This window comes from Octopus bimaculoides, chromosome 2, assembly GCF_001194135.2.
Source record: "Octopus bimaculoides isolate UCB-OBI-ISO-001 chromosome 2, ASM119413v2, whole genome shotgun sequence".
Lineage (NCBI taxonomy): Eukaryota > Metazoa > Mollusca > Cephalopoda > Octopoda > Octopodidae > Octopus > Octopus bimaculoides.
Window position 1 is genome coordinate 110,562,591 of NC_068982.1, and position 16,026 is coordinate 110,578,616.

A 16,026-nucleotide genomic window follows, 5' to 3' on the forward strand; every position below is an offset into this window, starting at 1 on the left:
ATGATGATGATGATATGTGTATGTATGTATGTGTGTGCATGTATATATGTATGAATACGCACACATATGATCAGTTTGGTTTGGTTTGGTTTGTAGTCAGAAAGAAAGACCACTTGACTATATGAAAATAGTGAGGGTTCATAATATAGTATAATAATAATCATACTAAGAAACAATGCCCATGACTCTGAGGTTATGTATTTAAGTGGAACACTGTCAAAGACTGCTGCTGTGGAAATTCTACATGCACAGCTGTTCAGTAAAGTAAATAAAAGGATATTTTGTATAAAGTAAAAATTGTAATTATTAAGAATTAATAACATAGGGATAGTAGCTCATGGTTGTATGTCAAGGAGTTATTTCACTTATCAGTAGAGAGATTGGAGTAGAAACCAAATTCAGAAAAGTTAAAGGAGACAAGGACAGAAAATTATATGTTGAGAGTGACAGAGAGGAATAAAAGAATGGCAGATTGAAAAGATTTAATAGATGACTGGGTGTACAGAGGAATGACTGAAAGAACTGGTAGGGAGATATGGAATATTGGTATCACCTCCTCTATTAAAGCTGGGATCATTATCTGAATATTTACTTCCACTCCTGTAAACAAGTTGTATATGCTTCTGATATGGCATTTAGGTACATCTCATTTGAAGCCACATCTTTGGTTGTCATTTGAGTAAGTATATACACATATTTGTATGTTTTACACACACACCTCACTTGTATTATACATATCTATAGGTGCAGGCATGGTTATTTGGTTAAGAGGCTCACTTGGCAACCACATGATTTCAGGTTCAGTCCCACTGTGTGGCCCAAAGTACCACACAGTGGGACTCTTTTACTATGGCCCTGGGGAGATCAATGTCTTATGAGTGAATTTGGTAGGCAGAAATAGTATGGAAGGCCATCATGTGTATGTGTGTTGTGTGAGACGGATCTCATTAGTGAGGAAATAACCACCATTTATAATTTTATTTGCATGTGAATTAACCTTTTACATAACTATTTGACATTTGGAAACAATTGAATCTTTAAGTCAAAATATTTCTCTCTCTTATTTATCCAGTCTGTTACTCAATATCTCCCTGCCTCTCTCTGATACATGAAGTAAAATTTCATCATTGAACACATATCATCATTGACTGCTTCATCTCTTAAAGCTGCTTTAGATATAAAATAGTCAAATGGATAAGATATCAGATTGACTACTTGTAGTTTTTGAGTTCAAATCTGCTGTAGGCATTTTGTTATCACAATATCAATTATTAACAACATATCAAACAATAAAATTCAGTTTTATCTATAATTTCCAATGTTTTTATTTTAATTAACCTAGTTCTTGTATTTTATTTTATGTATACAGGGTACGGACAGTATTCGTTCGCATGATGCCTATCTCAAGAAAAATAAAACTTTTATTTTTTGAGATGTATTTGTCAAATTTGGTTCAGTTTGTCTTCACGACATGTTCTGTTGATCTCACTAGACGAACCTGCCTTTGACCTCAGTGACAACCTCCAGGCAACCTCAAAACCGACCAAAGGTCTTCATCTCTATCTCTTATTTTAGGCCTCAGAAGGCCCTGGTAATCCTGGCTTTCAGCTTGTCCTTTATGCTGCAGTTGAATTTGTTGGTCTCTTGCTCCACCACTCTCCACACAAAGAAGTTGAGGAGGTTGCAGTCAGGTGAGTTGGTAGGCTAAATGACAGGTGCTGTGTGATCAAAGAAATTCTCTCACAGCCAGGCCTGAGTCTTCCAACTGCAGCTACCTGGTCAATCCAGGGCTTCACCACCTCTCTCAGAACACAGATGTAGCCATCAGTGTTCAGTCTGAGGCTTTCAGGGAAGAAGTGGAGTGGTACGATGTCACCTTCACTGCTGACAACACTGAAGACCATGATTGTTGCTGGCAATTTCATCTCTATGACACTGGGCATGTCCTTAGGTGAGACAGCAAATCACCTATTGTTCTGGGAGTTGATCTTCAGATCTTGGCAGAAATTCTTCTTGCTGAAGGAGAACCACAGCGTGTCTGGCTCTAGCAGATATTTCAACTTGTTGATCAGCTTCTATGAAAAATAACAAATGTCTTCATGCACCATCAGCTGGATGAGCTTTTCATCCACATCTTTCTCCCCACATCTTTCAATTTGCTGGATGTCATTGATGAATTTTGGTGTTCTGATGGTGTCAGATCATCGGTCATGGGTTTTCTCTGCTGTTGCCTTGTAGTCAAATCCTGAATCTTGTGGCTCATTTCTCACCTTTTCCACCATCCTTCTACTGACATTGAGGAAGCCTGAAATATCCTTGTTTGTGCTTCTGGCATGGATTCCAAGGAAGATATCATATCTCTTCCACAAATTGGGGAGGGGTGGTGGTGTTCAAAATTTTTCCTAGTTGATTATTCTGTAAAGCAATAATGCTAAAATACTTACTGTTTTTAAGAAAAAGACCAACAACAAAAGTCAAAAAAAAAAAATGTGCAAAATTAGAGCAGTTGAAAATTGTGAACAAATACCATTTGCACCCAATAATATATAAATTTATGAAAATTTATATATTTCTGTTGTTTTTCTGAACAAAACAATTCATTGTACTCCATGTGAGTTCACTTAGCTATTAGAAATAAATAGTAGGTCTGGAAATGTTACCAGCAAATACTAGCATCCTATCTTGGTAGAAGTGTATCTCATCTGCTTCGTGCTATTTAACTGAAGTTAAACATTGACACTTTATAACTTTTGTAGGTTTTATGTTATATTTCATCATCATCATCATCATATTCACTTTGCCATGCTTGCATGGGTTGGATGGAATTTGTTGAGGTGGATTTTCTATGGCTGGATACTCTTCCTGTTGCCAATTCTCACCTGTTTCCAAGTAAGGTAATATTTATCCATGATTGGACTTGTTTTCATGGAAGATTGGTAGCAAAGGATACTTTGCATGATGGGTATACTCATTTACAACTATTGCACAATATCAAGGTAAGGAGATAGTGAGGCATGCATGCATACATACATACATGTGCATGTATACAACAGGCTTCTTTCAGTTTCCATCAACCAATATCCACTTACATAGCTTCCATTGGCTCTGGGTTTATAATAAAAGACTCTTGCCTAAGGTGCCATGCAGTGGGACTGAATCTGGAACCATGTGGTTAAGAAACTGACTTCTTACCACACTACCATGTCTGTGCCTATTTACCTTAACATTTTTCTTTTATTTCCATGCATGCCCTGGAATTACATAATCTCTATCAAATATGTAGACACATTAGCAACTCACCAGGACATTGTCATAACACCATTTACTGTCTCTTGTATTTGAGTCAACCTTAAAACATATAACTTGAACAAAGGAGCCACTGCTACTTTGAAGGAAATTTGGTTCCCATTTCCAGCAGTTCGAGCAACTATATAAGCGGTTACTTCATTGGCTTAAACCAATGGTTTGCAACCATTTTTTACCTATGGACCCCTTTAATTTCAGTTTTACTTGGGTGGACCCTCATAGCCATTCAGTGTGTAAAAAATCCTATTATATTTTTATAATTAAATATCATTAGGAATGGTGTAAAAAAATTGCTAAAATATTTTGTGTATCTTATATGTATAAGCAATTAAATTAATTGTGCGTAAATTTTAGCAAAAAGAATCTTATATGGACTCCCCCCCCCCAAGGGCCATATAAGTCCCAATGGAGAACCACTAGCTCAGACAATCAATTATCATCTTTGGGCCTAAATCTCTTAGGTTACTTATCTCTTTTAATAAATCCAGAAGCATCTTGGTTATTTCATTCTAACTAATATCATCCTGTCCATCTCTGCTACAGTGGGCTGTAATACCTCAAAACAGTAAAATAAATGCTAAATCTGTAGGTTGTTTCTGAATGTCACTTCAATAATTCTTTCATGACATTTTGGCTCTAGCTAACTCAACTTAGAAACTATCACCACTGCCATCATTGTGAGCTAAGTGGGTCTCTATATGATTGTTTCATTTGCTAGAAATAGCAACCAAATCTCCCTCAGATCTTATCTTGCTATAATCCAACATGTCCTACCTAAGGAAGAACATACTGGATTATGTAAATTCTAGGTATACTATATTAAAAAAAATTAAAAAAAAAAAAAAATTGGTACTGTCATGATCAGAAAGTCATTTTTCATGATTCTACTTGACAGGGCTGAACTAAGCCCCAAACAAAACTAACAACAATACAATGCTTGCTTACAGCACAAAAGCTTGATCTATTTATTTAACAGTCTGGTAAACTTAACACTTGGCCATTACTTAACAGTTAAAAAAAAGAAACAAAAAAAAAAACCCCAACAAATTGGCCCTTCCTCATATTTGTGAGTAGTTTGTATCATCATTGGTAATGACTTACTTGTAAATTGATGTTCTTTGTTATTTTAAGTGTCAACTGTCATTCAAAGCAAACATGTTTTGTAATTTTGTTTTGTATTTCACTTCTAATGATATAATTACTTTCCTTGTTTCTTTTTGTTTTTCTCTTTTAACCTTTTCTTTCATAGGTTTATTTCAAAAATATTTAGCAGAATTCCCTAGAAAGTTGTAAGTGATCTGAAATTGCATGTTTGTTTAAATGCTCACTCTTTTATCCCTCTCCTCAGTCACGGCTCCACCTATCCATTACTGTTTTCTGAACAATTTAGGCACTAACACTTTGTGTCAGTCAACCCTACTTTCAAAGTTTAACTGTCTCATTATGTTACTAATTCCTAACATAACTATGCTTGTTGAACATAAATTATTTGCTGTTTGCTTTGTTATTGCAGAGCATATTTCATTTCATTTCATTTACACTATTGAAAACATCTGCAAAAACGCAGCCAATGGAAATATATATTATTACACTTGTTATGACTGATGGAATCTATAATAGAATTCAGCTTTGCATAATGCTTTCTGTATTTTACTAACATAAAGTAATGAAATAAATAAGTACACACACACACACACTCTCTCTCTCTTTCCCCATCCTCCACTCAGAAATATGAATTTTTCTTATTTCTTTGAGTTGCTTGGTACAACTAATGCACTAAGATGATATTTTTATATCTACAAAATAAAATGTTTACCAATGTCATTATATATGTGAGGCAGCAAGCTGACAGAATTGTTAGCACACTGGTTGAAATGCTTAGCAGCATTTTATCTATCTTTATGTTCTGAGTTCAAACTCGCTGAAGTCGACTTGCCTTTCATCCTTTTGGGGTCAATAACATAAGTACCAGTTGAGCATTGGGATCACTGTAATTGACGTACCTCCTCCCCCAAAATTGCCTGCCTTGTGTCAAAATTTGAAATTAATATCACATGTATATGTGTGTGTATGTACATGTGTATCTTTTCTGTTTATCTTTTCTCTGGAAAACAGACGTTAAATGATGATGATATATAATATGTTTTTGGTCAAACATTTCAGAAGCATTGGCTTGTGAAGGTCTTGGGCATTGCTCTTCTACTACTGCTGCCAGTAAAAACAAAATCCATTTTAAGATATGCACACACATACATACACATAGACAAAATTAATCTTAGACTATATTTTTTTATTAGTGATTGGTAAGCCAGGAGTAAACCTTAGACTTACGTTTGCATATTGTTTTAAACAAGGCATTTGGGCAGATAAACAAGATACTTTTGAAAGAGAGATACAATGTCAGACTATATGCTTACTTGAAGAATCACTCCAGTAAGTCTTCTCTCAAATACTTTGACATATTTATTAGATATTCCTGAAAAAAAAATAATAAATAATTGCTATTGACAGAAGGAATTGTAACACATTCGTCTGCTAAAGACTGAGCAGAGTTGAACTTCCGTTTGTATTAGCAGGCATTCCTTGTCTTAACTTTACAGCTGCTTGTATCTACTTCATCTTCACTGCAGTTACTCCATTGTTATATTTCACTTTACTATTCACTTTACATAATCTTTCGTCATCCTTTCAGAATTATTTTGTTGATCACTCTTTCCTTTTTTTTTTCCTTTTCAACCACCAATTTCCAACAATTCAAATTAATATTTAACTGAACTTATCACATCTAATTCTAAATTCTTCATATTTCAAACAGCACCCCAAGTGGTTATGGACATTACCTGTCCTCTATATCCTAAAGGATAAAAGTACAATCCCTGCTTCTTTGTATGTTTATTTCAGTCAAGTAAATTCCATGCCATGTCTCTTATTTTCAGTGAATTACTGTTACATACCTATCCTGTTTCACTGCTTACTCCACCCACACTAAACACTTTGTTCATCCCTTCAAAAATCTTGTTTTGCTTATATCTACTTATCAATCATTAACCTACAAAATATTCTATTTTAATTTTATAAATCATATCTTAGCTCTTTATTGCAAGAGGGCTTGTCTGTTTGGGCTATTAGCTTTGTTACTCTCAAAATGCCCACACAAAGGCTAACATATACACATGTACAAAACTAAAGCACATATACAAGGGCTAATTTATACACGCACAGACTAACATTATCATGATTAGAAGCAAGGACACACACGTGTGTTTGTGTGCGTGTTTGTTTGTGTGTGTGCATGCACGCACACAGACATAAGTACCAATATTTTATTATTATCATTATTATTATTAAGTCATGTTACAGACTACTTTGCCTTTGCATCTCTTGTACAACATTCCTGACAGTAACATCTGTTAATTTCTTCAATGCTTTCTTTGAATGTCGCTTGGTTTGTGAATTAATAACTATTTATGGTTTTTTATATACTAAAATATCAAAATAGGAAGAAGAAATTGAAAGTGTGAGTTATCATGCGCATACATAAATGTAACAAATAAAATCTCTATAAGATATATTTTAGTAACATGTTCATGAAAAATCACATGCGAGTATCTACTTATTTATATTTGACATATTTATTCCTAATATTGATTTATTGAGATCTTGCCAACAACAGCTGGTATATATGTTCAAAAATTCACAATAGAAAATAAAATTTTTTGCATGACTTAGTCAGTGGAGGAAGGGTATCACTCATAACCCTTTTCAGGGCCTCTCAAGCAGGAGAGAGAAAAGGAAGAAATTATCATAAGGTCAGAGATCTAGCCTGAATGCTCAAAACATAGTGTACTCTCTTAAATTTACCACCCAAGAACAGAAATAGTGCTTCCATCAGACTTCCACACAGTTTCTGTCTTGCAAATTTTGTTTTGGTCAACACGGTAGAAAATGCTTGCTCAAGATAACAGTGTAGGGGGATTGAATATGATATGAAACGATGTAGTTATGAAGCAGACTTCTTAACTACATGGTTACATTCCTTTTCCAAGCTGTTTTTGCTTGTTAATGTTTAGAACATAAATTTACATGAAACTTTGACGAAAGGTTTTAATTTAAATCATTTTAAAACAGGAAGTTTGTATCAGGACCAACAACAGTTTTAGGTGAGTTAGTATCAGAAGGGTTAATTAATGTCTGTAAAGACTACTTAAAATTCCTTACATGGTCTATAAGTAAAATTGTCTGGGAATGGGTTTTGTTTCCCTGTCTCTACCAAAACCTTATTAAATAAAACATATAAAGGAAGAAAAGCTGTTGAAACAAGCTACCTTGTAAGTCTATCTAGCTAGCTAGTTAGCCAGCTCTCCCTCTCTTTGGATTAGCTTGCTTGGATTACATCAAATGTATTTTGTGTGTGTGTGTGTGTGTGTGTGTATATATATTCATTTGTCTGGGTTAGACATGGATATAATTAGGATTTTAAGGTCACCACCCTTATCTGATTTTCAAGTAAGGAGTTCTTTTGCTTCACATATTTTTATATTTGCAGGACAGCTGAATCTAATGTCAACAAGAAATTTAAACAATGTTAATGATTTGTTGAAACAGTGACAAGTAGACATCCATCCATTCATGCATGCACTCTACAGTAGGTTTCCTACAGCTTTAGTCTACCAAACTCACTCATGGCTTTAGTCACCCTGGGGCTATGGGTGCCAAGGTGCTGCACACTGGGACTGAGCCTGAAACCACATGATTGCAAAGCGAACATCTTAATGACATGACCTCCTTGCAGTTGATATATGCTTATTGTTGAACATCAAATTTGGTGATGACCATCTTACCTTTTCATTAGTTGATTGTTTGGTGACTGTTTGTCACAATTTTTGATGTGCTGGAGAGGCCAGCTTTTACTTTGAATACTTCTTTTTTTGCTTCTCCTTTTAGTGCTGAGAGTTTTTCTCCTGTTAATCTTCAGTCCTCTCTAATAACGAGACTGCCAAAGTGAACTTTAGTTTTGAGCCTTCCAAAGACTACAGAGATCTATCTTAGGTGGCTTTGAATCTCCTTGCCCAGAGTGTAGTTATTGGTAATGATGCAACATAGGTATCTGAATTTGGTGTGTGTAGGCTTCTGATGTTGACCAAGTTCCTGTTCTTGTTAAGTTGGAAGTTAATTATGACTTTTGCTATCCTTCTGCATAACAGTATGGGCATACTGATGAAGAGCACATTAAAAAGTAAAGGACCAGTAAACAGCTTTGCCAATTCCTGATTTCTACCTTCCACCAACAACTCAAGCCATCATCTGTTTGTGAAAATGATAGACGAATTTACTGAGTGTCTTTCATAGTTCCCTGTTTAGTGTCAAAAAACTGTGACAGATCTACAAATGTCATAAACAGGTCCTGATGTTGCTTTGTATTTCTTTAAAAGCTGTTGTGTAATGAAGATTATGTTGATTGTTCTATGGTCCTCATGGACACTTTGATACTGGTGTGACATTTTATGATTTGATTAGAGCGACCTTTCGAGCAGTAATGGACAGGAATGTTGTATACTTGTTGGAGTAAACAGATTTGTCGTTTTTGGTTTTGTAACTATGACAATGTCATTATCCTTCCAAGATTGAAGTGAAATGGATATATTATTCAATTTTGATAATTGAATTAGCACATAAGTGTCTGATCATTCCACTGACACATGTACCATTAACATGATCCTCAGGTAGAGTCAGTATGACACAGTACTTTTGAGTCACAGGTGCATCCATCTAATGGGCTTCTTCATAGTTTCCATCTACTCAGTTTCACTCATAAGGCTTGCACTAGTATTGAACTTGAGACTTCATGATTGTGAAACAAACTTTTTAACCATTAAGCCATGCTTCTGATTCCATACCTCTGTGATGTAGGGATGAAATGTTCTTGTGCAGAAGTAACCACCCTCCTTCAAGATCAAGAGATTCCAAATTTACCAATGTTGTAATCACTAACCAAAGTTGGTGTATTAACATAGTAATGGATGACAAGTATTTTCACAAATGAAATGTTCTTCATTATTCATCACTGGTCTTTCAATTAGAGATGTGTCATCTGATTACTTCACTGATGTTCTGAAATAATTTTTGAGGGTATAGAATGCTTCTTTTGCAAGACTTTGGTCAGCCCAGGGCTACAGTAGAAGATACTTGTCCAAGGTGCTATGCAATGTGACTAAACCCAAGACGATATGATTAGAAAGCAAGCTTCTTAAACATACACACACACACACATTTATATACTAACATATATTTACAGGTCATTATGGATGGAACAGAAGAGGTGATAAATTTTGGTGAAGAAGAGGATATCCTGGAACGAAGGAAGAAGGTGAAGTAAGTATAAGAAGGGAGATCATTTTAGAAGTAAGTTCACTTTTCATCATCATCATTTTAACTCCATGGGATGGATGGAATTTATTGAAGCAAATTTTCTACAGTCAGATGCTCTTGCTGTTGCCAACCCAGACATGTTTCCAAGCAAGGTAATATTTACCCATGTTCAGACATGTTCACACAGGATATTGAGAATGAATGACTACTTGTATGATAGTGACAATCATTTTACAACTATCATGCAATGTCAAAACAAAGAGACAAACATACACATTCATACAGATTTATTTTTGCCGAATGTCTTCCCTCAGACACTTCAAATCATCGCTGTAGAACTCTTAATTGATGGTCTGGCCCTGGGGGATGAATTCTTGATGCACAATACTGCAGATGTTGCATGAAAATGATGACCATGCACTTGATTCAGATGTGGCTCTGTCGTGCACCTGTGCCACTCAAAACATTGTGTATGACCCACAACCTCGATGTCGTAAGCTTGCCAAAGTATTCAATGTCTCTGTAGCAGACTTCCTAAGTTTAACGCAAAATTTCATGGCTCTTTGTTCCAGCTTCCTGAACATGACAAAAATTGCAGACTAAAGCATACATGTGATCACAAAAACACAAATTTCACAATTGGCAAAGTAAAGACGGCGATGTCACTTGGCACACTGCCTCATGAAAGTCACTTCTAGCTCTCACTGCACATGCAACTGTGTGCTGCCATCTGTTGGCACACTACAGAACTAGTTTGGGAACTTTTTGATACCACCTCATAGTGATATATATATAAAGAAACAAGCATTTCAGCTAATATTGTAATATTTGAAATATTAATCCTTTATTTTCTTTCTTTTTCCAGACATCCATTTGCTGTTTTTTTCCATTTAATATTCCGAAGTGCATCCGTTGTTGCTTATCTCTTTTGTGGTTGGTTCAGTTCAAGCTTTATTGCAAGTTTTGTTGTCATTGTCATCTTTTTATCCATGGATTTCTGGACTGTGAAAAATATTACAGGTATTGACATTTAAAAAAGCTTTTTTAATGTTTTTTTTTAATATCTAATATGTTTTCTAAATGTTAAATTGAGGTTATTATTTTAAGGCAAGTTTAAGAATGACAACAGAATATTCACTGTTGGAGGGGTTCAGTATTAAGAGTAGAGTCAAATTTACTGTCAAGTTTATGTTGACTAGTAAGTGTTGTATTTATTGTGGCTTTATCAGAAGGAAACTAATTTATCAAGAGTTTGCTTATACCATAGGACAAGAGGCAAGACCCTAGTGTGGTGAGATTGCAAAATGGTTTTGTTAGCTGTTTGGAGCAATTTCACTTGTGGTGTCTATGCTCTTGGCAGCCATGCCATTAGTATCACACCACCACTACCACCACCACCCTATCCTTGGGTGCCTGTAGCAGAGACCACTCTAAATGCAAGAATTCAGACCAGATCTCCAGTTTGGTAATAACTCTTGTGTTTTGGCTTATCCTCTTCCCTACTAATACCAGATTTGGGTGCTTCCTTTTATCCTCTGACTAAGCCATAAAAAAAAGAAGATAATAACTTTTCATTTCCCATTTAACATATAGGGCCTGTGGGCTTATTAATAAAATAAAATGATATATTGCTTTTATTAGAGATGTGTGAAGAATTGATAAAGTCACTTCTCAGGATGCTGAGCCTCATTAAATGTTGTTGATTATTGTTGTTGTTGCTACTACTTGTTATTATTGTTGCTGTTGCTGCTATCTTGAAGAACCACTAGAGCTCTTATGGTTCTTTACATTTCTGAGTTCACATCTCACCAAGATCAACTTTGTGTTTCATCGTCTGGGGATTGATACCTGTCAAATGATATCAACTAACCTCTACCCAGAATTTCTATATAAATTTGGAGAGTTACAACATGTGTGGATGAATTGCTATTTAGGTGGACTAGTCTAGTGCCATGAAGGATCACATCAGCCTGATAATTATCTAAAACTATAAATGACTGAAGACTGTCAATTAATTAGTTAAACGGGAAAGATGAAGGGAAATAGAAAGTCTGACTGGTAGTGCTTAGATGTAGTAACTTGGTAAGGACTTTCATAGAAATATAAATTATAAAAAAGGCAGATTAGCTGACTTCCAAACTAGAGATTGTGTATGTTACTTTTTAATGTTTTTGATCATGTAAATATAATCTCATTGTCAATTAAAGATGTTGAATGAGTTCATTGAATGAGTACTTTGTATACACCATACAAAAACATCTCTTCCTTATCTGATTACTCTATAACATTCACTGAAATATTTCCCTAGTATTTTCCTTTCATCACTTAGTCAAATGAGGAGAGGCAGCACTTGATGAATGTATTCTTTGCTTTTCTTACAGGTCGATTGTTAGTAGGTCTCCGGTGGTGGAACTATATTGATGAAAGTGGTGCAAGCCATTGGGTGTATGAGTCTCGTAAGGTAATTTATTTTCTGTTATTGTAGAAAATTTTTATGATCACATAACCCCTAACATTTGGCCTCCTAGTTCTCCAGATCGCAATCCATTGGACTATTACATGTGGAGCATTGTTGAGAGAGAGGTCAAAGAACACGCCCATAACACCAAAGATTCTTTGAAAGCTGCCATAGTCAGAGTAATGTCCAAAATGAACCAGGACCACTTGATTCAAGCACGTAGATGATTTAGATCTCATGTAGAAGCAGTTGTTGAAGCTGAAGGTGGCTTTATTGAATAACATTATAGAAAAGAAGGTTTATTTTTACCCTCCTAGCATTTTTTGATAAATAAAGTTATTATCTGTTATTATATATCTGTTTTTTTTTTATAAGCATAAATCTGTTCTCAAATATCTTACACACCCTGTAATTCATTGTTTCTAAACTTATAAACTAGACAAGAAATTTAGTCTTGTCATTCTGTAGACATGTCACCTAAATGGTATGAATTCACCATAACTAGCAGTGTCGCTGTATAGAGACTCCAGATAGGTATAGTGCTGAAATACCACCAATACCACTCTTCACAAGTGGTTTTTCAACAGTAAAAACACTATTGCCACTCTTTAGACACTCCTCATAAATGGTATCTTAACACCTTAACTAGCAATGCCACTCCATACAGGTGGTATATAATGGTATTTTAACCCCTTATCTATACCTGCCACTCCACATAGGAGGAATTCTAGCACCATTTTTAACAATGTCACTCTGTAGATATTTTACAATCTTAACTACCTACCACTCCACATTGGTGTTATTTCAGCATAATAGCGAGTGTCACAGTTTAGAATCTTGTATTATATTGTCATTATCATCATCATCATATGGCTGTTGTCCATGCTGGCATGGGTTGGATGGTTCAACCAGGACTGGCAAGCTGGAAAGCTGCACCAGACTCCAGTCTGATTTGGCATGGTTTCTATGGCTGGATGCCTTTTCTAACACCAACCACTCCAAGAGTGTAATGGGTGCTTTTCCGTGCCACCGGCACAGGTATCATTTGCATGACACCAGTATCTGTCACAACTGCGATTTTACTTGGCCTGATGGGTCTTCTTCTCAAACATGACATAATGCCAAAGGTCTTGGTCATTGGTCGTTGCCTCCATGAAACCCAACACTCAAAAGGTGCTTTTCACATGCCACTTGCATCAGCCACTTTGCCCAACGCTGAAAGGTGATTTTTATATGCCATTGGCATGGGTGCCAGTTATGTGACACCAGCATCGGCCATGACTATGATCTCATTTGGCTTGACGTGTCTTCTCAAGTACAGTATATCGCCAAAGGTCTCAGTCGCTAGTCATTGCCTCGGTGAGGCCCAAAGTCTGAAAATCATGCTTCACCACCTCATCTATCTCCACCACAAGTTCCCTCCATGGTTAGAGATTGGCATTTCTTTACACAGCTGTCCTCATCCAAAATTCTATATGATGAGGTTAATATTTAATAATTTTTTTATAATCCTTCATCTCTAAATTGTGAAAATGTAAAATGTTTATTTTCTGTCCCAACAGGGATCTTCCAAAAGCAAAGTAACAGCTGTGGAATCCAGAGTGTTCTGGTTGTCTCTTGTATCTTGCCAAATAATATGGATTGTGCTATTTTTTGGAACTATCTTCACACTCAACTTTGAGTGGTTTGTAAGTATCAATTTGAAATTAACAGCTACTTTTCATCTATATTAATGTGTTATTGGAATTTGTTCAAACTAATGAGACAGCCACTACCTTGTTGATCAAGCAGTTATAAATAGCATCCCCCCCCCCTACTTATTCCTGAAAAGATAAGATGGCAATGGCTAGAATGCCTTTGGTCATGGCTGAATAATAACTGGCAGTTGTTACATTGATTTCTTGTGTGTGTGTGAGAGAGAGAGAGAGAGAGAGAGAGAGAGAGAGAGAGAGAAAATCTTAGTTGATTCTTGCTTTCATGCCTCATATGTTTAAACAGTAAAGCTGTTACCATGATTCCTCTCATTTAGACATAGATCATCTTAGATATCCTTGTACATCTGAATTCTAACTTCTCTATTTGCCTACCATGCCCCTACATATCTTGTGTGTCTGTAATCCATATTGGCTATGCTAGATGGAATTTCTACCCGCTCCTTTTCTGCATATTGAATCTAACTATTACTGATGATAGCTTCTTTCTGCATTTACTTTGAGATATCCCTATTCTAAATTCTGCTCTCAAGTCTGGAATTTCTTTTCTAAACCTATTACAGATTACTTATGAGAACTAACTCCCTTGTTATGACCTGGATAAATATAACAAAGAGGCGGGAGATGAGGATTAGTCCTGAGGAATTCCTACCTGCATGCTAAACTCTTTGTTGGCAGAATCCCTGTACATGACTTGAATGGCCCTTGCAAGCTATTTATCTACTAGTTTCCTTGGCATCACCAGTTTGCAGAGCATAGAACCTGGTCAAAGATCTTCTCCAAGTCAACAACTGCTTGGTATAGGGGTTTACTCATAGTACTTTGGCAGTTAACTTACTAGAAAGATAGAATCAATAGTACCTCTTCTTAGTACGAAGCCGAACTGTCTCATCTTGGTTAATTCTCTTCCTAATCAGTTCAGTTACTACTCATTCCATAATCTGGTCCAGTAATTTGATACCTATGGAATTTCTTCTCTTTAGTACATCTTTTCTCTTGTAACAGTTGGCAATAATGATACTATACCATTTATTGAGTATGACACCTTCCTGTAGTGATTGACTATGAGAATAACTATCCTATGCCTAACTCCACCAGATATTTTAAGTACCTCAGTATGTATTCCTAATGAACCTGATGCTTTCCCTACCTTTATATTCTTAATCACTCTGTCTACCATATTGTTGTCATCTCGAATGGTTTGTATCTCTGTTGGTCCAGTTTTAGGAGACCCTCATTTTTTCATGTATTCCCTTCATTCAACAACCTCTCAGAAAAGAATTTCCCTGTCTCTTTCTTTTTAATATCAATAAGAACGCTGTTATTGTTCATCCACACTTCTCTCCCATGTCTTGGTTCTCTCTGAGCACTTTGCCTTGCAGTTTGGAAACTTTACCTCTCCTATTCACACTGTAGAACATTTGGTGAATTTCTTACCTTCTGCTTCTTTCCTTGCTAAGTACACCTAACATCTAGCTTTTCTTATACTCGCTGCTACATTCTTTTTTCCATTCTTTCCAGGTCTGTCTCTTAGCTTTTAAGATTATTTCCACTGTACTGTCACCGTATGTCTAGCTGTAGTCTTACCCCAATAACCCACATATTGCCTTCTAGGAGCTTCTACTTGTCCTCTATATTACAAGTTTCCATCTCTTCCTCTCTTGTGGCAAATGTTTGAATTAGTTCTCTGAATCTCTGATTGCTCATTGACTCTTGAACTTTCTATATGTTCCTTCTCCATATTGAGTCTCTGAGTCCATCTAGCTCTTATTTCAAAGTACTAATCACTAAATTATGCTGTGTGGTACATTCTTTAAGATGGAACAGTCATGGCTGGAATGCTTTGATCATTAGGGCTCCTTGATCAGTAATTTTTCCTAAAGAGAATACAAGGAGATACTATATTGGTTATACCCTATTTCTTAATCATGACTTTTATCTGATTGGAACTCATTAATTTGACTCTTTTACTTGTTTCAGTCATTTGACTGCGGCCATGCTGGAGCACCGCCTTTAGTCGATCAAATCGACCCCAGGACTTATTCTTTGGAAGCCTAGTACTTATTCTATCGGTCTCTTTTGCCGAACCGCTAAGTTACGGGGACGTAAACACACTAGCATCGGTTGTCAAGAGATGTTGGGGGACAAACACAGACATATACACACACATACATATATATA

At 35.9% G+C, this 16,026-nt stretch overlaps 2 protein-coding genes across 3 annotated transcripts in view; one reads left to right on the top strand and one right to left on the bottom strand.

Moving 5' to 3' along the window:
* Window positions 1-16,026, bottom strand: part of LOC106884312 (probable ATP-dependent RNA helicase DDX10) — a 127,153-nt gene that overhangs the window by 85,947 nt on the left and 25,180 nt on the right. The gene's annotated exons all lie outside the window — the stretch shown is intronic.
* LOC106884314 (Golgi apparatus membrane protein TVP23 homolog B) overlaps window positions 1-16,026 on the top strand; it is a 35,417-nt gene that overhangs the window by 14,340 nt on the left and 5,051 nt on the right. The window contains exons 2-6 of one of the 2 annotated variants that reach the window (XM_014935639.2): window positions 4,556-4,595; window positions 9,602-9,678; window positions 10,541-10,695; window positions 12,057-12,136; window positions 13,696-13,821. In XM_014935639.2, coding sequence (XP_014791125.1) covers window positions 9,608-9,678; window positions 10,541-10,695; window positions 12,057-12,136; window positions 13,696-13,821 — 432 coding nt within the window. In that variant the 5' untranslated portion in view covers window positions 4,556-4,595; window positions 9,602-9,607. The remainder of the gene's footprint in view (window positions 1-4,555; window positions 4,596-9,601; window positions 9,679-10,540; window positions 10,696-12,056; window positions 12,137-13,695; window positions 13,822-16,026) is intronic. The other variant, XM_014935638.2, reaches the window with a different exon arrangement.